At 38.5% G+C, this 26,641-nt stretch overlaps 1 protein-coding gene across 9 annotated transcripts; it reads left to right on the forward strand.

Moving 5' to 3' along the window:
• The first annotated feature begins 604 nt into the window (after positions 1–604).
• On the forward strand, positions 605–26,639 carry clip1a (CAP-GLY domain containing linker protein 1a). Of its 9 annotated transcripts, none has more exons than XM_026342888.1 (27): positions 605–748; positions 5,443–5,762; positions 6,266–6,846; positions 7,493–7,617; positions 7,707–7,923; positions 8,017–8,214; positions 8,329–8,420; positions 8,538–8,598; positions 11,197–11,301; positions 12,640–13,548; positions 13,668–13,784; positions 14,124–14,181; positions 14,320–14,403; positions 14,482–14,638; positions 14,861–15,023; positions 15,449–15,664; positions 16,680–19,067; positions 19,921–20,058; positions 21,297–21,403; positions 21,605–21,725; positions 21,824–21,876; positions 22,455–22,572; positions 23,200–23,347; positions 24,309–24,361; positions 24,960–24,965; positions 25,499–25,626; positions 25,714–26,639. In XM_026342888.1, exons 2-27 carry the CDS (start codon positions 5,672–5,674, stop codon positions 25,940–25,942), a joined length of 6,663 nt encoding a protein of 2,220 aa, XP_026198673.1. In that variant the 5' UTR covers positions 605–748; positions 5,443–5,671; the 3' UTR covers positions 25,943–26,639. The 9 variants fall into 9 exon arrangements, with proteins under 9 accessions (XP_026198673.1, XP_026198668.1, XP_026198674.1 ...); XM_026342883.1 differs by having other exon boundaries at positions 606–748; positions 14,858–15,023; XM_026342887.1 differs by having other exon boundaries at positions 617–748; positions 5,566–5,762; positions 14,858–15,023.
• Positions 26,640–26,641: the final 2 nt, after the last annotated feature.

A 26,641-nucleotide genomic window follows, 5' to 3' on the forward strand; every position in this document is an offset into this window, starting at 1 on the left:
TTATGCAAGTACAATTTTGAGTGACCTTAACAGTCATTACATTTCAGAGGTAAATATCATACTTTGACTCCACTCCTACTACTAGTTATTTAATATTAAATTCTGAAAGCTGGTCATATAATTAGTATTAACCATAGTTGGTTCATGTTCAGATTATACAAATACAATATGATACACATTGATCACCAGTGAAACATTCACAAGCCACCCAGCAGCATTTAGTAGTAGTTCAAATTGAAATGAATTGAAATGCCTAAACATCAAAACAGTGGTAGTGAACACAAGCCCCAGTGTTATCAACAACAACAAAGTACACAGACGCATTAATGCATCAGCAATTATAATCAAATAATAATCATTTATCTAAATAATAGCAGTACTTAGAGTATTTCCCTAATATAATACTTTTGCACTTTTACTTAAGTAGCATTTTTAATGCAAGACTTTTACATGTCACCGTTTTTGTACACTATGATATAGTGTAGAATAGAATAGTGTATATAACTATTTTAACACAAGTACATTTAATTTCTGAAGTGCAATAGGTGCTCCATCTTACTCGACACATCCTCTTTGCTCGTCCCCCTCCGTTGACGTTCTCCTCGGCTGTTGGACGCAGCCCGCACGGTGCGCTGGGTTGTTCCTGCCCGTGTGCGCTGCGAGCTGTAGTCGTCGTGGTTCTTCACGTAGCTTGTTAGCTCTGTCATTTTTTCCCAGTGAAGACGAAAGCTGTAAAGAACCATATCAGGTCAGTGTTGGCACACGTCGAGGTCATGTAGTTATTTCCGTAAACGGGCTAGTCACGTTGCTGTTGAGACACCGCGGAAGTAGAGGCTGCCGACGGGTGAAAGTTGTGCAGGTGGTGTGTTCGTTACTTGGGGTGTTAGTTTAGCCAGCTAGCTAACCCGCTGCTCCTGGTCCTCACCACCGGCTCGGGCCTCGCCGCTAATGTTACTTAGCAACTAATGACGTCTATTTTTATCTCGATAACGCCGGGATTTATTTAAGCCGCAGTGGACGGACTGCTCACTACGACTACGCTTTTAGACGAGCTATTTAGACAGGTGATCCGAGATATAACCAATTGTTACGCTGACTCTTAACTTGTAGAAGCAGTGTGCCCTGCTGGAGCTCCGGTGACATTGCGGAGACTTTTGGACTTAACGTCAGGGAATTTTCTTCAGGCGCTAAGATGACGACAGTAGTCCCTCATTTCGATACTTATTCCGTTGTGTTGAACATGTGGGACAGCTGTAACTCCACATGAACAGGGTGTTTTCTCACTAGACTTACACAATTGGCTGGTAGGTAAGTGAGCGGACATTGCATTTTTACAGGCTCCGTTCTTACCAGATGTGCCACCTCATCGACAGCTCTCAATCCGTTAGCTAACGTCCCTGATGGGTTATCAGCAGCTAACACGCTACTTAACGTAGCATTTCTTAACCCCGCTGTGTAATCTGTGTGGTTTAATTCGTTTGCGGTCTAAGGGTGTCTCCTATGCTGTTATAATTAAGACGTGCTTTAAAGAAGGAGTAGTTTAACCTGTTTGCACTGACTGACATAACTATAGCTGTGATTGATTACAGCAAAAAGACAAAACCACTTCAAAGTTTGAAAGTACTATAATTGTTTTACAGCTTGTCTTTAAAATCCCTGTTGTTTAGCCTTTTCACATGAGTAATCTATTTGCTACATATTTGTTGATTTCAAACCAATGGAGGGAATACTATAATCTCTGATATTAAAGTAGCTCTACAGTAGGGTGGGCAATCTAGGCAATATTTTTGCACGATATAAACGAGGACATGTCAGCAGCTTGAATTGACATCCTGACCTTTGGCTCAGTCTTTAACCGTGCTTGTATTGTGTGTAAGCTGACAATCTCTGTAGCCTATACCTGGACTATATGACACATTTCTTATCATAAGGAAGAAGTATCATGATATATCATGGACAATACAACAAGGCCCTCTACCCTACAGTACGTAAAACAAATAACTTGTTTGTTTAGATGCTCTATTGGTTCTGGAAGGTGCAGATTTTACAGAGAAACCTTGACTATCCTTTAATATATATTTGACTACTTCAGGTCACAGTAATGGCCGCACCTAATTTTAAAAGCTAGAATCTATGGAGGGAAGGGCAGGCTGCCTCTAGACATTAAGGGTAGTTAATATCAACACAGGTGAATCTTTATATACGGACTGTGAGGACACAGGATGCTCTCATGTGGTCCTTATGTCCTGTTTGTGCTTTTCTACACCTACACAATCATCCCAGCAGATGTTTCCTCGAAAAGGAAAAACTAGAGCTTGCCCTGGATGTGTAATGATAAAAGCATGATTGTAGGAGTGTGTGAGCAGAAGCAGAAATGGAGAAGGTTCCTGAACAGCTAGGGTTGTAAACTTTAGACAAGTCAGTTACAGCTGAACTTACTGCGAAATAATTTTAGGTATCCTGTTTGTATCTGGTTCAGTAGTCAATGGCTGATATCAGCCTACTAGAAGATAGGCTGATAGTGAACTCGCTTGTAAAACCACTTACATTCTTTCACCAGTTAACCATTACGTGTTAACTGGTGAGCGTGCAATAGCATGATTACAAAGCACAAAAGCAAATTTAGTGGACGTTTGTATCGCAAGTAGTTTTGCACTCCTGTAGTCAGCAAGATATGGTTCACAAGAGTAATGTGTCAGCTCCTGGATACTTAGATACTGGATACTAAGGTTTTTTTGGTGATAGATTCAAAATCTTTACAAAGTGTGACTCATAAAAAAGGGAAGGCTTTGACATTACGGATATGAAAGTATGTTGTGTTTGGGAAGCAGGCTGAATCTCACTTCTGATTTTTTTTTTTTTTTTTTTAAATCATACCAGAGAACACAGGATTTGGATATTGCTTGGACCATACCCTCTCTCTCTCATCTCATGTTGCTTTTCTGTATTTCCACAATTTACTGTACATAAAAAATAAATAAATAAATAAAAAAGTGGATTTTGGTATAGCTTAGTACTGAATGAGTGTATTCCAGTTCATTTTACTTTGAAAACATCAGCAGTAGATTAATTCCCTTAGACTTTTGCAAAACATTGGCATTTGGCTTTCTTCCTAGCTACAGATTATAGTAAGAGTCGGTAGGGAAAGATTAATATTATGCAGTGGGAAATTCTCCAGACTAAGTGGATCATTTTCAGCTGACTGCATTTGCTCACCAATCAGTTGAAACATCCTCTGTTAAAGCTTATAAGACAATCATAGTAAAGCCTGGGCATTTTCTAATATAACATATTTCTGCTGTTTAATGGACTTAAAAATGTGCCATATGTGGTATAAGACCTCTGACAGCAATCTCAGATACATGAGACCATGGGTCAGTCAGACAATATATGGATACAATTGGTGAAAGTTTTAGTTTTTATTTTTTTATAGTAAAGTTTGCTCTTGAATTACATATATGTGATTTTTGTAAGTTTTGATTTCAGCAATGCTGTCTTCAGCCACAGAAGTGCTTTCTTGCTCTGGCCTCCTCTTGACCTCAGGGCAATAATCAGTATCATTCAAACACACAGTAGAGGAAAACTGGAACACTGCATTCAAACTAGGTCATGTAAGATGATTGCCACCCTCAGAAATATCTTGGTGGCTCTTTGAGAGCATTTCTTCTTGGTTGTTTTAGAAAACCTACATACTTTAGCTCTTAGGCTGTTTTTCAGGAATGAAAGGTATGTATGATGCTCTTTGAACAAGTTCTGTATTAATTTTCTACCCTGTGAGGTTAAGTGTCTTTGCTTACTTAAAACTGACTTAATCTTGTATGAAGAGTCAGAAGGTACTTTGACATAACATGTCATTGGTTTGCTGATTTGATATTTTATAGGCTTATTTACCTGTAAATTATATTTTAATTACAAATCTCTCTTATATTCCAATCAAAAAACCCTCTACAAACAGTTAAAACATTTTTGCAATTCTTCTTTAGACCTTGCATGCATTTGCAATTATGTGATTGTTCTAATGGGTGAAAGTAAAGATCTCTCTGCAGTCACGCCCTCTTTACTCTCATGCACAACATTAACTGTCCACAGTTTTATGAATGTTATTTGAGTGTTTATGTCATGTATATGTTGCTAATTTCCACAATGCAGTGTGCGATATTTTATACATGTGAAAGTATAAGCGACTGGGCGACTATAAGAGCATATCTGTGAGTGAGCAGAATTATGATGATTACTGCGCAGTGTCTCAATTTATAACTCACTCTTAAGTTTAGTATTGAGTGTCCAGTATTACATAGGTAGTAGTGGAGGAGTGAAGATGTGTGCAATTTCAGACAGGGCACATTTTCCTGATACTATTCATACTATGTGTAGTAATGCAGTGTGTAACAGAACTCACACGAAAAAGTGAGATTCCTGTTCTCACCCACAAAGTGACAAAGCACATTCTTACAGCTGTAATATTTGCACAAAACCGATCTTTAAATTTATCTAAAAGACAAAAAAGAATTGTACACAATTCTAGCTGCAAACATACAAGATGTAAGGTTACAATATAGTGTCATGGCAGAGGCATGGCTGTACACATATGCTGTGCAGGCCCTTATTAGTGCATAAATACCTACATTAGTAGAGTTTAGTACATACTGTGATGACTTTTAAGTGCTGCTTTGTCTGTCACAACATGAAGCGTCAAGCTATATAATCTAGATTTTATGTGAACTCGTTCTGTGGAGAAGACATCAAATCTATGTCATGTAGTCGACTGATTTGATTAAACAAATGGGTATATATAAAAAAAAAAAATTCTTGATGTAATGGTGTCACACCACCAACAAGACGAAGACCCTATTTAAACAGTATACTCAGGAAATCAATTGCTGTGGTGAGGTAAACTGACAAGCAGGATTATCTGTTGCTGGTAGTGGTCATGTTTCTACAGTAATCCCATTTTAGAAAAAAAAAAACTGCCAACCAGACTTAAAAGATGCTACATGCCAGCATGACAGACTGAGTGAGAGATTGTTTTAGAGGTACTATGTGTATTGTGGCCAAGGTCATAGATAATGAGCTATTCAGAAGTTCATGATGGCAGTAACATAGACTGCAGGTCGGCTGGCCTTTGACAGGGTATTTTTAGGCCTAACTGTGACATGATGCGTGCAAAGGAGCGAGCTTGTTGTCATAGCAGAACCAAACTGCTTCTGTCAGTGAGCTTGGCTTAAAGACATATCTGTACTTTGTGTTTATTGTAGTTGCTTTTTATTATTTACTCAAAGTAAATTGTTATTGACAGTACCCTCCACAGCAGTATTATAACCAGGAAAAGTCAGAAAATACAACTTGTAGTTAATTAGCCATTATCAGTGGTACATTGAGTAAAAACATATAAGCCGAATTCAGTCGAGTAATTATTATTATTATTGTTTTGTCTCCAAACAGGGTCCTCTCTATGAGCATCACTTTACCCCCCTCCTCCCTTTTCCTGTTTTTATTTTTGTTGGTATTTTTTGGTTTGGTTTGAATTTATTTTTATTTTTTTCTTCTTAATATATTTTGGTCCAGAGAAAAAACTTTGCTGTCGCAGACCTGCAACCAATTGTTTTGATGGTGTGTACCTGCTGAAAAAAAGTCTTGTGGGTCTGACAGATCACAGATCACGAGAAAAAGCATGAGCACAGCCAAGCCTAGTGGGCTCAAAGTGCCCAGCAAGATAGCTAAGGCACCTGGGACAGGGGCACCCAAGACTAACCCCAGCACAGGTAAGAGTCAGTCAGTTTTCTTGATGCCAAACTAAATAAGTAACTGGTAGAAGAAAAAGGACTAATAGAAACTGTGATTTTAAAAACCAAAATCAATTCAGGAGGCATTTAGTATAGTAAATACTTGCCTAAATGACTGGTTCAAACTGTACTTTTTTCCAGATAATATAACTGGCATGAGAAAAAACATTGATAAATGGTTTGTTGTGCAATGTGATCTATATATATGCTGATAGATCACATTGCACATTCGAGCTTCATATAAGCTTCATTGCTTGTATTTAAAAAATACAATTAAGTTTTTAAGTAAGATTTTTTTGTATACCTTTGTCAGATAAGTAAAGTTTCAAGCTGATTGACAATTCACAGAGAAATATCTTTTTTTGTCTATTTTAATGTGCATATAGACTAATTATTGACCTTGTGAAAGTGAAAGTTCACAAACACTACCTTTGAATGCTAGTTTGTATCCTATGTTTTCATTCTCTCTCCTTCTATTTAAGTGGGAGCAAAAGTTGCTGCTGCAGACAAATCATCTTCAAGTGCCGGCGTAGGAGATGCTCAGAATGCTGAGGAGAACTTCCAGATTGGGGAGCGAGTATGGGTGAATGGGAATAAGCCAGGATTCATACATTTTTTGGGAGAGACTCAGTTTGCACCAGGGCAGTGGGCAGGGATTGTTCTAGATGAGCCAATTGGTAAGAATGATGGTTCAGTTGCAGGGGTGCGCTACTTCCAGTGTGATGCACTGCGGGGTATATTTACCCGACCATCCAAATTGTCCCGCACTGAGGGGGAGGCTAATGGAACTCAGACAGCACCACCTTCTCGTGCTGCATCACCCACTCCTTCAGTTGGTAGCGCAGCTTTACAAACACCTGCGACAAAATCGACATTACCCTCAACAACCACGGCCGCCAAGAAAGCCTCCACAGCTACGCCAGCTACACCAGCTACACCAGCTACTCCAGCTACACCATCTTCCAACCTTGCACGCACAAACAGTGAATCTGTCTCCAACCTCTCAGAGACTGGATCAGTCAAAAAGGGGGAACGGGAACTGAAGATGGGCGACCGTGTATTGGTAAAGTTTGTTACCTTCTCTAAAATAATAAATATGTCTTTGGATTATGTGGATATTTCATCAAAGTGACACAACTTCTACCCTTGTGTCTTAGAAACGTTAACATTAGCAAAGGGTCAATGCTCATTCAGAATCACAGGGCTTTCTAAACTCTCCGCATCTTTGGAGTAATCTAAATCAACATCTGAAACATGGTCTTTTCCACTTGATGTTTCCAAACTTATTTCTGAGATAATGGAAATACATGTGCTAATATTGCAGTCATCATCTGTGTGTGATTGTGTCTCAATGAAGGTCTTCCTTCCTCTTTACAGATTATATTCTTTTCCTTTCCTCAACCCGGAAGCTGCGGAGCACATTATAAATAGAGGAAGTGTTATTGGCTTTAAGATAAAATATGCTTAGCACAACCAATTTGAGTATGTAATACTTTCAGCTGTCCATTAAAATAACAAAAAAAAAAAAAAAAATGTTCACTATTTAACAATTTGCACTCATTCTGTTTATAGCTGGCACATGTTTGTTTCCGTTGCTTTGATAGAATTAGTCTTTCTGGCTTTATTACCGAGCAAAGCTTCTTACTCTTTAGGCCTCTTATGCGTTGAGGGCATTAAATGTTGGCTAATGTTTAGCACATTGTTCATAGGTTGGTGGTACAAAAGCAGGAGTGATACGTTTCCTCGGAGAAACAGATTTTGCCAAAGGCGAGTGGTGTGGTGTGGAACTGGATGAGCCTTTAGGAAAGAATGATGGGGCAGTGGCCGGAACAAGGTACAGAAGCAAGTAAATAATGAAGACTGAGAAATGTTGCATCTATGTGTTTACTATGACGTCCTTATCATGATTGTATCTGTTCCTAGATATTTTCAGTGCCAACCCAAATATGGCTTATTTGCTCCAGTTCACAAAGTCACACGCATTGGCTTCCCCTCTACCACACCAGCTAAAGCGAAAACAACAGTTCGGAAAGTAGTGGCCACACCAACAGGGCTGAAGAGAAGCCCTAGTGCCTCTTCCATCAGTACCATGAGCTCTGTGGCATCCTCCGTCAGTGCCAAGCCTAGCCGCACAGGTTTGGTGAGTCAGTACAACAACATTCAAAAGTTGTACACAGTTTTATGCTGTGCTTACGCACCTGTCTGACTATGCTTGTTTTTTGTCTGTTCATAGCTAACAGAGACATCATCACGGTATAATCGAAAGATTTCAGGCACCACAGCTCTGCAGGAGGCACTGAAGGAGAAACAACAGCATATTGAGCAGCTAATGGCTGAGAGGGACATGGAGCGAGCTGAAGTTGCAAAGGCCACAAGCCATGTTGGAGAAATGGAGCAAGAAATAGGCCTGCTCAGGGATGATCATGAGCAGGTCAGCTTACCCAGTGGTTGATTAATACCATTCTACATACTGTTAAGTTAGAGAATCTATACATGCTTTGTAACCTATAGTATTTTTCTTTAATGTGTGACCTTTGTATTGAAGATGGAGGCTAAGATGGACCAGTTACGCGCATTGGTAGAAGCTGCAGACAAGGACAAAATTGAACTGTTGAATCAGCTGGAGGAGGAGCGTAGGTAAGGATTTCCAGAGGGGCACCAAGTCAAAGGCACACAGTCATCCATGACAGTAATCCATTATATTATTGGAAGGGAAAAAAGGCTTCGTTATAATAATTTTTTCCTACTAAACAGAAAGGTGGAGGACCTTCAGTTTCGTGTGGAGGAGGCTTGCATTACCAAAGGAGACCTAGAGGTAAATGCATCAGACAGATCACCACAGTTGCGACTACAACTTTTTTTTTTTTTTTACAATTTGTGTTAATATAGTTTTTGCATCATCTCTCATTTATGTTAGCAGTACCTACCATACTCACTCTGTAGGCTTAGCACTGTACATGGGTTTGCCTGGATTGTTTGATACTGACTTCATCCTGTTTTAGATTATGTGCTGTCAAAAGCACCAAATAGTGTGGGAAGGCTCTGGTTTGGATGTTTCGATGGCTAGGCCAGGCTGTGCCCAAACGAGAAATATATTTATCCAGAGCTCACTAGATTAATTGGCATATTTATAGTGGTTTACTAATAAACTATACATTTAGGAACTTGTGTTATTCTAGTTATTTATAAAACTTGGATACTGTTACAGAAAGGGCCTGTAGTTGTTCTTTCACATATTTTACAGTAATCTAGAAACATAGATTCTTTTTTCTTGTTGGCTTTTTCCTAAAGTATGTCATTTTCTCATATCTTATTGTATATGGAGTGCTGGATATCTGATCAAACAATTGTTATTTATTCTACAGTGCTACGCAGGGGACCATCTCAATTACCCAGAGCCAAAATAGAGGTTTAAAATTAGAACTACAGGGTTAGAAGATCCCTTTGTCTTCCTTTTAAACAAGTATACTAACAGTTTATAACTTACTCACGGCTGTTGACATGTTAAAAACTTGCATGCTGCTTGAAATACACAGCAAAACAACTTCCAGCAGGTCAAACTCTAAAAGGCTTTGTTGACTTCTATCTATTGAAGGTTTACTAATGTTGTGCTATAACCCTCAGTGCCTCCCTGTTCAGTGATGTGACGTTATTACTTCTTCCTTCTCGTCCTCGTCTTTATTGTTGGTCCAGCTCTCAGCATGGAATCACTGGAGATGCTCCCTTGTCATTCCACTGCCCAGTCACTGAATTGAATTTGGTTTGCTCACTGCAAGCAAAGGGGAATAACACTAAACATAATAACGTAAATGTAAACTTTATAAGCACATATATGCCAGGTTTATAATTTATATATACACTGGCAGTCAAAAGTTTAGACACACCTAATCTTTCTAAGTGATTAAAAAAAAAAAAAAAGATTTATTTGTATTATTTTCAACATTATTCTTTAATACTGAAGGTATTAGAATTATGACAGAACAAATATGGAATTCAGCAATCAACACTAACGTGTTAAATAACCCACAATATATTTTATATTTTTAATTCTTCAAAGTAGCCACCTTTAAATTTGATGACAGTTTTGCACACTCTTGGCTTTCTCTCATTTCATTCGTCAGAGTTAGTAACCTGAAGTGGTTTTCCTTGTCAAGAGCTCTTGAGAGAAGATGCTTCCTACATTTGGACAGTTAGTGCCGTATATATTTAATTGCATTTATTTTATTTTATTTTTTTAAATACTCAACTGACCAGTACAGTGAACAGTGAGCACATAAAGTATCTAAGTAAATGTTTACATGCAAAATATACAGTACAATAATGTATTTGTTACAATCTCATCTTCACATCCTTCTGTACCCTATTTGTTATCTTTTTGGGCAGTACATGTAAGACCTAATGTGGTATGACCTAGGATAGACCATTGATATCCCAATTTTTTAATTTGGTGCCATTCCCCTTTTGAAAATGTGACTTAAACTGGGTAATATTTAAGACTAGAAGCGCAACATTTTGCCAGGATGTGCTTTGTTAAATTACTATAAAATTCTTTGTCATAGCACACAACACAAAGATGTTATATCAGAACCCCTTGTTTCTTTTTTATTTTCTGTTTGGTCACAAATCCTGCACATGGTGGTCTGATAATTGGTGGTTTTTTATATAGTACTTACATTAGGCAGTGTGGACAGTGCAACCTGTCACCAAAGAAAGAAAGCAGTGTGCTAATAACGCAGCTGAGTTTATGAGTTTATCACTATGAAATCAAAGTACTGCCCCAAAATAAGATGACCATAATTAATGGAAAATTGAGTTAGTGCAGCAAATAATAGAGTTGAGGTAAAATACAACAAATGCAAAAAACAGGTTTTATACTGCAGAATATCTGCTATGTTTTGTATGATATATCAACTAACTTCATGTTACAGACTAAAGTAAGGAGTCCGGTAACAACAGTCACTGCTTTCTCTTAATGGTGTGGTAATGTCATTTTGGCTTGACGTACACTACCAGATTTTCTATGTATGATAACAGTCAATGTGCTTTGTTCACCAGGTATCAGTTTTGCGTGGTTACTTTTTCAACTGCCTTCATCAAAATACTCATACTCAACCTACACCATCTTCATTGCTGCTTTCACAAAGTTCCCTATGTGGAGCTGTTATGGCACAGCTTGAATAGTCTGCATGGGGTCAAGTCCCATTTCCGTTCAACTGCCACTCCCTTTCCCCTACCTAATACCCTTTTCCCCAACCCTGCAAATACACGCAAACACACACACTCACCCATCACGTTACCATTGCCCAAACCCCTTCATCCTCTCTCCTGTCTTCCTCCCTCTCTGTCTGTGTTGGGCTGGCATGTGATGGTGGCACTGGTGTGTTCTCTTCCTCTCCCCCTTGTTTACTAACAGACGCAGACCAGACTGGAGCATGCCCACATTAAGGAGCTTGAACAGAGCCTGCTCTTTGAAAAGACCAAAGCTGAGAAACTCCAAAGAGAGTTAGAAGACACTAGGGTAATGAATTCTGCTCTGCAGTGTGATGCTTTGAAAAAGAGGGCCATGGCTGGGGATAGTGGCCAAACAAGAGAGCTGCCAAGCTTTGCTTTTTATTACCTTCTGGTGATTGAACCCCACGGTGCATTTTTCTGCCTTCATATAAAAACCATACTCCTGCTTTGATAACAAACAAGTTGAATCACATATACTAAGTTTATTTAAATGTCTTATTGTGTCCAAGTTTGATTTTTAAAAAATCACAAATTAGATTTCCTTTTTATCTCGGAAAGGATCAATTTCTGTTAACACTCGTGCGCACACACGCACACACAAAAACATCTATTGTTGCGCTGTCAGGTGTTTCACTATTTACCAATACGCTTCCCAACCTGAACTCACTCTTGCTTTACTGGTATCACTGCTTAACCAGACAGACAAACTTATCCCTTGAACCCAGCCAATCATTCTCCCAATTATCCTATTTTCTACTTCCCTAATCCAGGGGAGTCAAACCCTGGTCCGCGAGATCCACAGCCCTGCTTGTTGTCCAACGACCCCTGCACTTACAGCTCACTTCAGCAATGAGTAAGGCGGGGATGTTTGGAAAACAAGCAGGACAATGGCCCTCAAGGACCAGAGTTAGCCACCCCTGCCCTAGTACTTTCCAGCATCCATTTGTCCTGCTTATTTGGTGTCCGTGTTCTTCTAGTCTAAAATCAGTTCAACCTCTTGGACTATGCATCCTAGTATTCCACTAATGTATTGCTGTATAAAGAATATCAGCAAAATATGTATTTTTTTGCTTAATGAGGATAACAGCAATAGTTTTTACAGGTTCTCTTTTGACAGTAGTTTATTCAACTAAAACAGCATAAATGATGCATGATAGAGACTCCAGAATAAACAAATGTCACTGCTCCAAAGTGGTGTTTCAATAGAGTTTTCTTAGTTAATAGTTTTTCTCCTCTCCTCAGCAATGGCATTAATTCAGCGATTTACGAATTTTAGTTTATGGATGGTGGAAAGTGTTTTACACACTACTGTAGCTCCATACATGCTTTCAGTGTTTATGTGCATTATTTGGATCATACCCGTTATATCTGCAAGAGGTCAGTATAACACCTTGTTTTGGGGAAAAAAGGTTTTATACCCTCCTCATTAAGCATTACATTTTATTTGAACAGTTTATATTCCAAAAAGCATAATTTTCTTATCTGTTATATATTATTTTAATTTACCTATCATGTCTTCGGTAGTAGTAAATAAGTAGTCTTTTATTAACACACTTTTGTTAAAAAAGTGGTTCAGCATGTTTAATTAGTAAATATTATAAATTCAAGATTTCTGCTTTTAAAGGTTGCTACTGTGTCAGAAAGATCCCGTATTATGGATCTTGAGAAGGACCTTTTGCTGCGAACAAGAGAAGTGGCTGACCTGAAGCTGCGTCTTGGGTCTCAGCAGGGCTCTGAGGACTCAGACTCCACTCTTTCTCCCCTTCTGGAAGAAATAAACTCTCTGAGGGAACAGTTGGCTTCTGAACAAGCTAAGCAACAAGAAGAGCTGGCAAAATACAAGGAGAGACTAGAAGCTCAAGAAAAGACCCACAGTGAGGAAGTTGCCCAACTTCAGGCAACATCTGTAAAGCTCTCTGGTGTCAGGGAGCAGTTGGAAATGCGTTTAAGCCAGTCAGAAAAGCAGAATGCTGACATTACTGAACTGTGGCGTTCCAAGTTGGAGTCAGCCATTGCCTCTCACCAGCACGCCATGGGGGAACTTAAAGTGTCCTTGAGTAAAGGTGCAGGTGCCCTTACAGAAGAGCTTGTCGAAACCAAAAGTGCACTAGAGAGGCTGAAGTCAGAGCACACATTGTCTCTAGACGAGGCCACAGCCAAACACGAAGCTGCTGCTACAGCTTGGGCTCAGGAGATGCAGGCACTGAAGTCACAGCTGTTATCATTGACAGAGGACAAGGAGCGATTGGAAGAGTCACTACAGTCCAGGGTTGAAAAAACAGAGGAGCAGCATCTCGTGGAGATGGAGGATGTTCTTGGAAAGCTTCATGCTGCTGAACTTAGGGTAAAGGAGCTTGAGGAGAAAGAAGCAATGTTGGCACAACAGACCCAAGACAAGGACAGAGAAACCAAAGAACAGATAGCAGAAATGGTGGCTCTGCGCAGCCAAGTAGCACAAGGTAACCAGGAGGCAGTGACCCAGAAAAGTCAGCTAAAGGAGTTGCAGAGCCAAGCAGATAACCAGGATGCTAAGGTAGGTTTTAATTCTCATTGTATATGCTTTATTTTATTGTTCATGTTTTTTTTTTATGTTTGCTTTAGTTCTTTCTTTTATTTTCTTTTACTTTATTTTTTACATTACTTATGTTATAGGTTAAGGAATTGCAGTCTCAGTTGGAGGCACAACAACAGGAATTCCTTACTTTACAGCAGAGTCTGACAACTGCAAAGCAAGAAAAGGACTTCCTGGAACAGGAGCTTGGGGGCCTGGTGAGGCTTATGACCTTTTTTTTTTTTTTTTGCATTAGGTTATAAATTACTGGTCTTTTTCATGTTTGTTACTCTCTGATGAAAATAAACAATATATTATAATTCAGTCACTGTTTAAGCTACAATACTTCCCTGTTCACCGCCACATAAAAACCACCAGGTGGCATTAATGTTGTGGATGATCGCATATAGATTGATATACCTATTTGTCCAATCTGCGATTTGGTCCTATAACTAAATGTATTGCAAATCAAATCAAACTCATTAAACTGTAGTATTATATATACCAAAGAATAATATGCTAAACGATTATTGATGGTAAACATTTCTTCCCCACAGAAACAAAAGTTGGCTTTAAGCACAGAGGAACAGAGTAAATCAGCAAAAACTATGCAAGGTAAATCATAGAAGCAGTTGTTTTTTGTTAATCAATTGTTTTTCCTTGCACCTTTATATCTTCATCTGCTATTTGGCCTTTCTACTAAAAAAAGACTTCTAAAACCTGAAATTGACAGTTGACACTTGTGTTTTCCAGAATCACTTGAAAAACTGAGCAAGAAAGAGGAGCAGTACACATCTCTGACCACAGAGGCAGAGTCTCTAAGAAGTCAACTTGCCGGTGAGAACATAAGAATTCTATTCATTTTGTAAAGTTTTCTAAGAATCTTTTACTGTAGTAATTTTCTAATTCAATCAGGGCTGGAGAGGAAGATGAAGACTGCAGATGAAAAGCTTGAACAACTGTCAAAAGACAAAAGCAAGCTAGAAAATGATATTTCAGAAATGATGAAGGCATCTGGTGATAGTTCAGTACAGTTGACCAAAATGAATGAAGACCTCATACAGAAAGAAAGGTATCATGTTTTTTTTTTCTATATTGCTTTAATATTTTATAATTTTTATATCAAAACAGTGTGAAATGATAGATTCTGTATGGAAATATCTTATTCTTTTACTAATGTTTATTAATTGGTGTAGTCAAGTTCTTCTTTAGTTTTTCTTCAGCTTGTATTTCATTTATCTATCCTGTCAGTGAACCTCATTCATAAATAGCTTTTTTTATTGTCACACAGAAGACTTGAGGAGTTACAGAGTCAGCTGGCAGATGAGAAGGAAAAGGTGGCACATGTGAAAGAACAACTCCAGCAGGAACAGTCCTGCAAAGAGCAGCAGCTGAAAGAGACCACAGATGCCCATGAGTCTCAAATATGTAGCCTTCAGGAGAAGATTTCTACTTTGGTTAGTATCGTCGGAAAAACACAAAATTGGCTTGTGCTTGAGAATTATGTCATTTGTGCACTACACATGTGCACACTACACATGTGGACAAAATTGTAGGTATCCCTCTGTTAATGAAAGAAAACCCCACAATGGTCATGGAAATAACTTGAAACTGACAAAGTAACAATAAAGCAAGATTTACGGAAAATTAACTAATGAAAATCTGACATTGCTTTTGAATTGTGACTTAATAGAATCATTTAAAAAACAAACTAATGAAACAGGCCTGGAAACAAATTATGGTACATTTTGGGGACTTCAAGGACCTGTTTTTGAAGTCCTAGAAGGGGCACAATATGGGCACTTTAAGTGTTACTTCAGAATGAGCAGATGAATGCCAAGTGACAAGATAACAAGTAGATATTACCTTTCCTGTTTTGTAGGAAAATGCTGTAAAACAGGGTGAGAGCCTAGTTGAAGAACTGAAGGTCTCTCAAGAAAAAGCCCTCTCCGAGGCCTCGGGTCTCCATGTGAAGGAACTTGAGGTGCTCAAGAGTCAGGTTGATAAGTTGAAGGAGGAGCTCTCTTCCTCCAAGGATAAAACCCAGGAGCTGGAGAAGTTGGTATCTGAGCTGCAGCTATATAAGGAACAGGTTCAGGTAAACACAAATGGACATTAGTTGAATCAATGTTTTCAATCTGACAATACTAGGTTGTTATATTTATACAGCTATTCATAAGTTATGGAACAAAGATATGGTTTTGGATTTTTTCCCCTTTACACCACCACATTGCATTTGAAATGAAACACTAAAGTTGTGAAAGATGTGAAAGAAGCTAACACTTAGAGTTTTACAAATGTATGGCAATAACCATTTAGAAATTACAGCCATACATAGATATAAACACATAAGCATTCTACCAAAATATATTTTTAATATTTTGACTTTTTTAATGACATACAGGTCACTTGTGATATGTTTACTCTTTCTCCCTCAACTTTAATGCTACTAACTTTTTTTCATATTCATCTTATTTGATCTTAATTTTTTATTTTACCATTTTGTGGAAATTGCTATATCTGTTTGCAGGGGTGCACCTTTTAAAACAAGTCTTTTTAACATTTTTAGACTATTATTATTGGGGAAAGCCAAATAACATAGCATTTCATATATACCTCCCTGTTTAATAACCTGATATTTGATTTATGTTGAGCATTTTCACTTTCTTAGAAAGTTTGTGTTTTATTATGTATATTTCTACATCCCATACTCTTCATTTTTAATAATTTATTAAAATCAAGTATACAATGATACACATATAAAGCAAAAAGTTTAGTGTAGATACCCATAGTAATTCAAGTAAGTTCTGCATAAGATGCTGTAAGTGATATAATAGTCATATTCTAGCAGCCAGTAGTAGTCACATTTGTAATTGGTATGTTTATTCAAGTTAAATAAGTGAAAATGTTCCACATGATTTTCTAAAATATTATTGTGGTGGTAAGTTGTGGTGTGATCTTTTGCCATTTTTTTGATGCTTCTGCGGCTTGACCTTTTCAATTGCATATCACTTATGTCCATATCTGCTTGGTTTATTTTTGGATTCATCTTACTTCTCCCTGTGCATATATACTCCCCTCCTTTTTTCTCCCTTTCATCTTTATTTTCCCAGTGTCTTTCTGCTGAGCTTGACTCCAACAGGCATGATGTTGAACATTTGTCAAAAAGCCTGGAAAAGCAGAGTCTAGATATGGAAAATGTGTGTAAGGAAACTGACAACGTTAAGGCTGAGAAAGCTAAACTGGAGAAACAGCTTTCGGATGTGAAGACTATGCTCTCTGCCCTTGAGCTCAGTCACCAGGAGCTTTCGGTCAAGAATGAAGAACTGCTAAGTACCAGAGATAAGCTTTCAAAAAATCAAGAGGAACTACTTGCCAACATCAAGCGTTCAGATGAAGAAAAGATTTCATTGAACAAGAAGCTGCAGATGGTAAAAGATTGTTTTGAGGAAGCACAGACCGAAAACAAAAACCTGAAGCATGCCAAAAATGAATACGTGGTCCAAATTGAGGAGCTTCAAAGACAAAATGCGGAGAAGAATGACTTGCTTCTAAAACATCAACAGGAGATCCAGCAAACTGAGGCTAAATGGAAAAATTTAGTTGAGGATTATGAAAATGTCTGTCAAGAGCGGAACCGGCTTGATGAAGACCTCAATGAAAGCAGGTTGAAATTCGCATGCGAGAAGAAAGATTTAATTTTGGAAGGAGATGCTGCTAGAAATGCCAAAAAATCTCTTGATGCTAAGAATGCTGAGTTGCAAGAAAAAATTAACTCCTTGAACTTAGAAAAAGAAGATCTTACATTGAAGAATTCCCAGCTGCAGGCCCTTACTGAATCACTCAAGAAAGAGAATGTGGAGTTGTCCTCTGAAGTCAGTGCTGCTGTGCTGCAGAAAAAAAGCCTCGAGACTGTGAAGGAGGAGCTCCAGAATAAGCTCAGTGTTACAAACAAAGACCTGGAGAGCTCTGTTCGTGAATGTGAAGAACTTAAAGCCTCAAAAATTAGTCTGGCCAAGATACTGGAAGACTTCAAGACAAGCAATGAAGTGACTGATTCTGAGAGGCTTCACCTTCTGCAGGAGAAAGAAGAATTACTTGCAAACCAAAGAAAAGTCTGCAGTGAGAAGGAAGAGCTCTTCAAAGAGTTACAAGAGTTAAAGGAGAAACTTAAAGTCTCAACAGATCAACTGTCTCAGTCCAATGTGAAATTTCAAGAAGCATTATCGTCTTTTGAGCAAGAGAAACAAGCTCTTCGTCTTCAGAGTTCTGAAACTGAGATGGCTCTACATGTTGTTCGAAAAGAGAAAATAAGCATGGATTCAGCACTAGAACAGCAGAAAATGGACTATGAGTGTTTGGCAGGGGAAAAGGGAGAGTTAGAAGAGAAATACACAAAAGCTGTATCTGAGAAGAACATGCTTTCTATTGAGCGTGATAAGCTCGCTAGTGATATCCGAGTAGCCAAGGATCAGTTGGATGGTTTCTCCAGAGCTAAGGCTGACCTTATTCGTGAAAAGTCTCATTTAACAACAACAGTAGAGGAAATCAAACACCAAAAAGAGGAGATTGAAACAGAGATGACCTCTCTGAAACAAGAAAAGGCTGACCTACAAAAAGAACTGCATAAACGTGACACCGATATTGAAATTCTTAAGAAGAGCAAAACTGAACTCCTTCAAGAGCATAATAAATTAAAAATAGATTTTGAAAAAGCCAATTTAGAACTTGTTAAACAAGTGGATAACCTTAAAGACTGTCAGCGTCTGCAGTTGTTGTACACTGAAGCTGACACAAAAGTGCAGTCTTTGCAGAATGAGAACCAAAGTCTGCTTCGAGAGATCCAGGAGTTAAAGAATCAGAGAGAATCAGTGTCAGAGTCCAAGAACCTTCTTGAGACCAAGCTACTGGCTGAATCCAGTGAACGGAATAAAGTGATCTCAGAAAGGGATGTTCTCTCTAGACAATTTAAGGAGCTGCAGGAAACATTGTCCACAGTTATGGTAGATAATGAAGCTTTGAAAACTCAATTGAAGCAGCAAGAACAAGAAATGAATCAGTTGGCGGAAGATAAATTACAGCTATTATCTAAGCTCGAGGATATTGGCATACAGATGGCCCTCCTGACCACAGAAAAGGAGAACCTTTTAGCAGGACAGTCCAAGTTAGACCAGGACATTTCTTTACTCCACACCAGCCAAGAAAATTGGCTGGCAGAAAGATCAAACCTCCTTAAAGAGTTGGAGAAGTTGCAGGCTAGTGAGAAACAACTTGCTGTTGATGTCCAGGCCCTCGAAAAGGATAAACAATGTTTGGAAAAGAAATACAACAGTGCTGCTGCAGAGATATTAGCTTCTGCTGTTGCAAAAGAAGAGATTTCCTCTAGCATTTCAAATCTGACTGCTCAGAAGGATGCTCTGCAGGTGGAGAGAGATGAAGCTACCAAGCAACTCAGAGAGCTTGAGTCCCAACTGAAAATTGCCATTTCTGAGCAGCTTGAGGTATTCCTCCTCCAGTAGTAATCACTGACACACACGTCTTAGAGTGGCTGGGGCTATGTCACCTTGTTATTGCATGCTTGCTGGGTTTTTCCTCCCCTTCTCCTCCCTTTTATTTTAGTTTCTAACCTTCATCCTTCATTCACTAACTGCTGTGTATTACCTTTTGCTCCCAGCCTTTGCCTGTGGGCTTATAACGTGATCTAACAACATTTTCTCCAAATTATAATATACAGTAACGTAGGGGATTTTCATGTTTAACCCCCAATAGTGTTTTAGATTTTATTTGATGTTCTAATAGATGTTTATAGATTTACTAAAAAAATATTTTCTCAACATATTGCTCTGAAAATAATTTGTATAAACGGTATCACACTGATACAACCCAAACTTCACAGGTTATTGAAAGAAAACAATTTGATCCTCCCATAATGTAGGATTTGACCACAATCATTTCAACGTAGTCCACAGATTGCCTTTTAAATGACCACCACATAAGTCTGATATTTCTTTTTCTTCTTATATCAAAGGTAATGGGTTGTTGGTATCCGTTCTGAGGCCACAGGTTATTTATATTTAGAGTTTGCACTAATTATTATTATGTTTAGTGTAATAATTGTTAATTCAGGTTCTGGATGTACTTGAACTGAGATTTGTATAAGTGATTATACATGAGTAATTAAGAAAGTTAACAAATTAAGCATGCAGTTAAATTATTAAATAATATTAAAATGAGTCATAAAATGCATAATGAATATTGTAATTGAATTGTCTTTAATTTTCTATTTTGGATGGTTGAGTTTATATCAGCCAACCATTTGCTGGTCTTAATTTGATAATTGTTGTGCACGTTTAGGCTACAGAGGCTTCTGACAAGACTGCTGAGGCTCTAGAACAGCTGACAAAAGAGAAAACCAGTGTAATGCAGGAGAAGAACAAAGTCCAGCTTGTGGTGGATGAACTCCGACTATCTAAGCTGGAGATCGAGACCCAGGTGAGAGGCAATTTTTCCAGAGAAAAAGCTAATGGAATGTTTTGGTGGTGAAGTTACCGTACTCATCAAGTAATGTTGTATACCAGGAAGAGGGTAAAATCAAAAACATTCTGGACGTTCTGGTGGTACTGATTGTGGCGTCAGATGCAATGAAACATATTGTCCTATAGGTGTTCAGTAGGATTTAGGTGAGGGAGAACATGAGGGCCAGTGAGTGGCATGATTGCCTGCATCATCCAGGAATTGCCTTCACACCAGGTACCTCAGAGCCATCAAGGTACTGTTGGCTATGCAGTTTTGTGCAGCTCTCAAAGGATATGCCTTCACAAATTATCACTAACCCTCTACCTAACCAGTCATACTTGATGTTACAAACAGCGTAATGTTCACCATGGGCTCTCCAGACTTGCATACCTGCCACATATGCTTAATGTGAACCTGCTCTTATCTATGAAGAGAACACAATGGCAGACCTGCCATATCTGGAGGTGAATGTCAATTGAGCGACATGGTGCTGGGCTGAGAGCACACATACTACTAGAGGATGATGTCATGCCAGCCTGATGGAGTCTCTTTCTGACAGTTTTGTCAGAAAATGGTAGGGTTAGGAGCAGATGAAGCAGGAGCAGTGAACATTCCTGCACCTAGGTTGTTACCCTTCTAAGTCCTGTCCAGTTTTTCTGGTGTAACACCTGTTATCTTGGTATCTTCTCCATAATCTTGAGACTGCTATGGGAGATACAGCAAACATTTTTGTAACTGCATGTATGGATGTGCCATGTGTTAATTAAGTGGCCATCACCTGAGTACAGTAAAATTCAAGTGATTGTATAAATACATCTGCAAATCCATCCATCCATTATCTTCACCACTTGCCCTTTTAAGGGTCGTAGGAGTGCTGGAGCCGATCCCAGCTGTCATTGAGCGAGAGGTGGTGTACCCCCTGGAAAGGATACCTGTCTATCACAGGCTCCATGGCTCAAATGGGACAGACAGTACATACAAGAACTTTTGACTCAATTAAAGCTTTATGGTGATGAGAAAACGACTCATGTTAATTCTCTGCTCTACTCTGGGTTTTCCTGGAAGGCATGTGGAAAATCAACTTGGAAAGGGTTCTGATAGGTATAGTCAGATGAGACAAAATTTGAGCTTTGAGCAGAGATTTGCCACCATATGTCTACCAGCTGTAAATATATTGGCATTATTGCATTGACATTTTGTCATTATTGTTGAAGCTGGAAACACTGAAGAATGAGAATTCCAAGTTTCAAGAAGATCTGAATGTATCCAAAGAACAGCTCAGCACAGAAACTCAGAAGACCAAGAGTCTGTGTCAGGAAATGTGAGTATATTATCAACTTTACTTTAACTTTAACATAACAGACATCTGTCTACTTTAAAAGAGAGTATTGTAATATATTATAGTAAGTGGATCACTGTATAACAAGATGTATGGGTGAGGAGGATTCTTCAAATCTGTATGTTCTCAATCTAATTGCATTGTCAGGATCGCTATGACTTTATTATGTATTTACTTACTTAGTGAAAAGCTCAAAGAGACGGTTTCTGTGAAGTCGCAGTCCCTGCAAAGGCTGCAAGATGAGAATAAGAAGCTGACTGGGGATCTTGAAAACAAACACAAAGAGCAGCAAGATTTTGTCAAGGTGCAACATTTTACATTTGTATTTGCATAAACGTGCTAGCGTTTTGCAGTTCAGATTTTGATCTACTGATGGAATTTGAACTTTTTTTTTTTTCCTAGCTTAAGGATGAGCACTTAAAACTCAAAAAACACTTAGAAGAGTTGAAGCAAAGGTAAGAGGATACACATTTTCTTACCTGGATGGATTTTCAGAGATTTGCATAGGCAACAATATTGTATGAGCTTGTTTTAAAGCCTGTAGTCAAAATAACTAGTAATGTTGCAGTTAATTTGTGATTAAGTTAATGATATGTCATGATGGTCTTTTCCTTCAAAGCCTGCCAAATAATGTTTTCAGGTACTCCGTGCCTTTAATATTATGTGATGTTAGTCATCTTTAGTGAAAACATATTAACTACATGCATGTAGGTGTGAGATATAGAACACTAGAGCCAAGAATGATGCATTTTAAGTCATTCAGTCAGTCATCGGTGTGCTTTCACTTTGTTGTATGTTCTGTTTTACCATTACTCTTAATCTCTTTATTTCCTCGTTAAATACACTGGCTGTATTTTTTTGCCATCTCAACATTCTAGTAAATGATTGGAAAAAAAAAAAAGGCCCATAATCTTCTGTACATCACTGTATCAGGAACAATTTGATAACATTTTTGACACAGTTTTTCTGTGTCTGGAGTGCTTGTGTTTTGTACGCTACCTCTGAAATTTGGCTGGTATTGTTTATTTGGTAGTGAGAACACCTTGAAGGAACAGCTGGACAAGGAGAAGGCTGCCCTTCAACAGTCTATTCATAAAAACAGTGCCTTAATCTCAGAAAAGGATCAGCAGGTGAAAAGCCTGAGGAGCGAGGTGAGAATCTATCTATTCATGCATGTTGTTCCTCTTTTATTGACAGAACTGTTGAGCATGCACAAAATTAGTTCAAGCAGGTCAAGATTTACCTCCTCTCGGTTTCCTTCTGCTGCTGGTGGCACATTGTCAGTGCATCACAGGGTTTGCTCACAGCCTTTACCAGGCTTTAACTGGTTATACCTAATAAAGTCCATATGTCACACTATTTCCTGTTTCATAGTTGGTAAACAAACCTATTTAAACAGACTTTGCATGGGCATTTCTTAAATTGCAGAGGCTAACAGGATGTTAGTTCTACGTCAAACATTTTTGTCCTGCTTTCAATTTTGGTATGCTTGAAAGGGATCCTACAACCTACCCAATGTAAACGTCCCACTTTGAAGATTGGGCAAGAAAGTTCTGTTGCAGGTGCAAACCTAGTGACACATTTTTTCTTGCAGATTCAAAACATATTTTGCTTTCATCTTGTTAAACTTGCGTTTAAGAATGCATGCAGATTTAATGACATCTGAATATGTGATTATATTTGTGTTAGTTAAGGTTTGATGTTGTCATAACATTGTTTTTAGATGAAATGGTAATACCTTGGCCAATATTGAATAGCTTGGGTTATTATCTTCACAGCTGGCTATACTGAGTGGGGAAAGTGCCTCAGTTAAGACACTACAGGATACAATTCAGACCTTGGAGCGGGACAAGGCAAATTTACAGGATCGTGTTCAGAGACTGGAAAAGGACCTGGCTGCAAGTCCTGGATCTGTTAAGTCGTCAGGTAACACTGGACCTAACCCATGACCCCAGCTAATGCCTGTGGCAGCAGGCAGCATAATATTGCTTGTCTGCAGTCATGTTCAGAACTTAACATTTCTCTTTTAATTAAGTTATAATTAAAGTTATAACTTTTTTCACTGTGCCCATATCTATTTTCAAAAGATTAAGCCAGAAAAAAACAAAACATTGGCACTACCAAGTGCCCTTCAAGATGGTTAGGGTTAGGGTTAGGGTTTGTAGATCCTCTTTTTGCAGCAATAACTATCAATTAATCATTTCATGTATGACTTTGTCAGTCTCTTACACACAGAAATTTATTTTTAACTACATTGCTTCAAGCCCAAAACATCACACCTCCACCATGCTTGACAGCAGGTATAAGGTGTTTCTGCTGAAATGCTTGCTTTGCATTTGTCCACACATTGCACTGGACATGAAGGCCAAACAACTCCTCTCTAGTCTCATCTGTTCATAGGACACTGTTCCTGAAGTTTTTTGGTTAATTTTTCACCATTAATCACAACCTGTAGGCACTGTACTGTGTTTGACCTGAGGCCTCATTCAGCTGTGTGCTGCTTTCCTGACACAATTTTTTCCAATACTTACTGATTTTTGTCAATGTAGAGTGATGTATATAACCCATTTTGGATTAATGTTCAGCAACAATTGCTAGACTATTGGTCTTTTTTTCCCTCTTGGCATTGTGTCGACACACACCTGAATGCTTTAGATTTGCAAACAGCTAAAAAAAAGAGTCTGTATACCTGCACATGATCAGTTCATCAAATGCTGATGGTTAGCAGAACCTAGCTGTACTGTTGACTTTTTATTTATTTTTCATTAGTAAATAATGTCACAGTGAAAAAATGTTGAATGTTTTACCTGAGGCTGTATGTGACCAACTAAAAACTTTTGCAGTTTCCTCCTTTTGATGTAATCTTATTGTTTTACATTATTCCCAGGTGATGCGGTTTTGGACCAACTAAGGGAGGATAAGGAGACTGCAGAGAGTCAGGTGAGTATATTGTTGTTCATCATGAATTAATGCCAGTCTTAGGCTTCTTTGTCTTTCATACATGCAGTATAAAGATTATTTCCTGCCCCTAAGATTGTCTGGTTGACTCATTTACATTTTCATCATATTTGAGGCAGTTTTACAGAAACTGCCTTGGTGAATGCTGTTAAATGACTGTGTTGCTTACTCAGACATTAACTAACATATACTACTTATCAAGCAGCTCTACACCGTTGACTCATGTATCTGTAGCAGTATAATGTTTTACAGAGGTGAAATTGATCTGATTTGAAGTCTTAAAAACATTGAGCTTCCGGCATCATTTTTCTCTGACAGAGATGATTGACACATGAATTAGTGGGATGATTGTGTGTGTCATCAGTCTCACAGCCATCACTATGTCTCACCCCAGCCTCTGTTTATTCTAAAATGTTATACTGTATTATATGTGTCAGTGAAGACTTGACTGTGTTGTCTGACATTAGGTGGGTCCTAAATTGAATTTCATTTTGTTCTTCTCCTTCTCCTTCTCTTTTCTTAAATCCCAACTTCTCTACTCTGCCCTGTTTCTGATGTGGCAATGCTACACCACCATCAGGCAGCGGTTTGTTAATGTTTTTCATCAGCTTCACTCGTGCATGTTTGTCTGTCACTGTGGCTCTTATGTCTCGTCCAGTGGACCACATTCTAGTTGGTGGTGTCAAAGCTCCAGACTGTCTTCCAAAGATAAATCAAGCTTGTCTTTTCAATACCTTTGCTAAAATCCCCAGATCAGTTATCACAGATGCACAGAAAACATCAGATCTGTTAAGAATTGCTTTTACAAAGTGAGACACTTTTCTCATGGGTATTTTGCAAACTATTTACTTACTCATTTCAAGCTTTGATTTTTCTTTGTCTGACAGCTCACAGTAGTGATTCACGATCATAGTCTAGACGGGGTTAAGTATTACAGAAGTTGAGTATAGAAAAACATAGCAACTAATATGTAGTCTTTTTTGTAGGATTGAGGCAAACCTGTGCACATAATACAATGAATAAACTTCACTGGAAGGATCTAATAAATATTGTGTTAATGAATAATCGACCATTTGCCTGCAGCAGCGTTGATGCTACTGTTGTACATCTCCTTTACAGATTGAGTTCCTGAATTCAGTCATCGTGGACCTCCAGAGGAAGAACGGTGAACTCAAGGAAAAACTAGAAAAAATGGCAGCTGCTGCTCTAAATGGGAATAATCCAAATGAGATGGATAACTACGATGGGTAAGTTACATTTACAGAGTGCTTCCTCTAAATCTGAATCGGTTATACATACTAGCTACTACATAATAGCTCACTTTTTCTCTGCAGCCTTGATAAAGAACCCATGAAGAAGAAGCCTCCCCCAAGGCTGTTCTGTGACATCTGTGACTGCTTCGACCTTCATGACACAGAGGACTGTCCCACACAAATGCAGATGCCCGACTCCCCTCCCCACACCACCTACCATGGTAATAAGGGCGAAGAACGACCCTACTGTGACATCTGCGAGGTATTTGGCCACTGGACAGAATCTTGCAACGATGACCAGACCTTTTAAAGCCTTTTTAACCCTCGTTCGCACAATCACTATATTTGCACATCATGTTAGAATATGCTGTGATTTTGGGGTTTAACTTTGTGTGTTCATTTGTGTGCTTGTTTTTGCCAAGCCTCTTTAATGTCCACGCCAGCCCTTAAGCGCTCTTATAGGGGAATGGTCTCCTCATATTCTCTGTTAAAAATTCCATAAAAATAATATACAGCAGACAACAGTTTGTAAATGTAAATGACTTTGGAGGAAAAACGTTTTGTACCCTGTGTTTGTGTGAGTGAAGGGATACTTTAGTTGAAAGTATCATTGTGGGAGAAGTGATGGTCGTCTTCATGTCAGTTAATTTATAAATATCCTAACACTGGTTGCACAGGTTGTTTGGGGGGGGGGGGGGGGTTACAGAGATAATATAGTATGATAAAAGGTATTTGAAACTGTAAATTACTTCGGTTTGAACATCGGTTTGTGCAAAATTGGTGAGCTATAGTTTATTTTTTTATGCCTGGAAATACTATGTGATCTTTAAAGGTTTGATAGTGTGTAATTTGGTCACTTGCCTGGGATGAAGCAGTTCAAGTTAACAATACAGTTCTGTCGGCTTTAACAGGGACTTTTTTTATGGTTTTCATGAAGGGACTGCAGGATGATTGATTAACGTAAAGCACTTCGCGCTTACTGTAAGCTCTCAGTTCCAGTGAAATGGCC

Source organism: Anabas testudineus, chromosome 9 (genome assembly GCF_900324465.2).
Source record: "Anabas testudineus chromosome 9, fAnaTes1.2, whole genome shotgun sequence".
Lineage (NCBI taxonomy): Eukaryota > Metazoa > Chordata > Actinopteri > Anabantiformes > Anabantidae > Anabas > Anabas testudineus.

What these genes read in the sequence shown, in the direction of transcription:
- clip1a (XM_026342883.1), top strand. Translation starts at nt 5,672, where the DNA reads ATGAGCACAGCCAAGCCTAGTGGGCTCAAAGTGCCCAGCAAGATAGCT. An exon ending in CAGATAACCAGGATGCTAAG is followed by an intron (nt 13,549 to 13,667) that starts GTAGGTTTTAAT and finishes CTTATGTTATAG; the next exon opens with GTTAAGGAATTGCAGTCTCA. An exon ending in GAGATGGATAACTACGATGG is followed by an intron (nt 25,627 to 25,713) that starts GTAAGTTACATT and finishes TTTTCTCTGCAG; the next exon opens with CCTTGATAAAGAACCCATGA.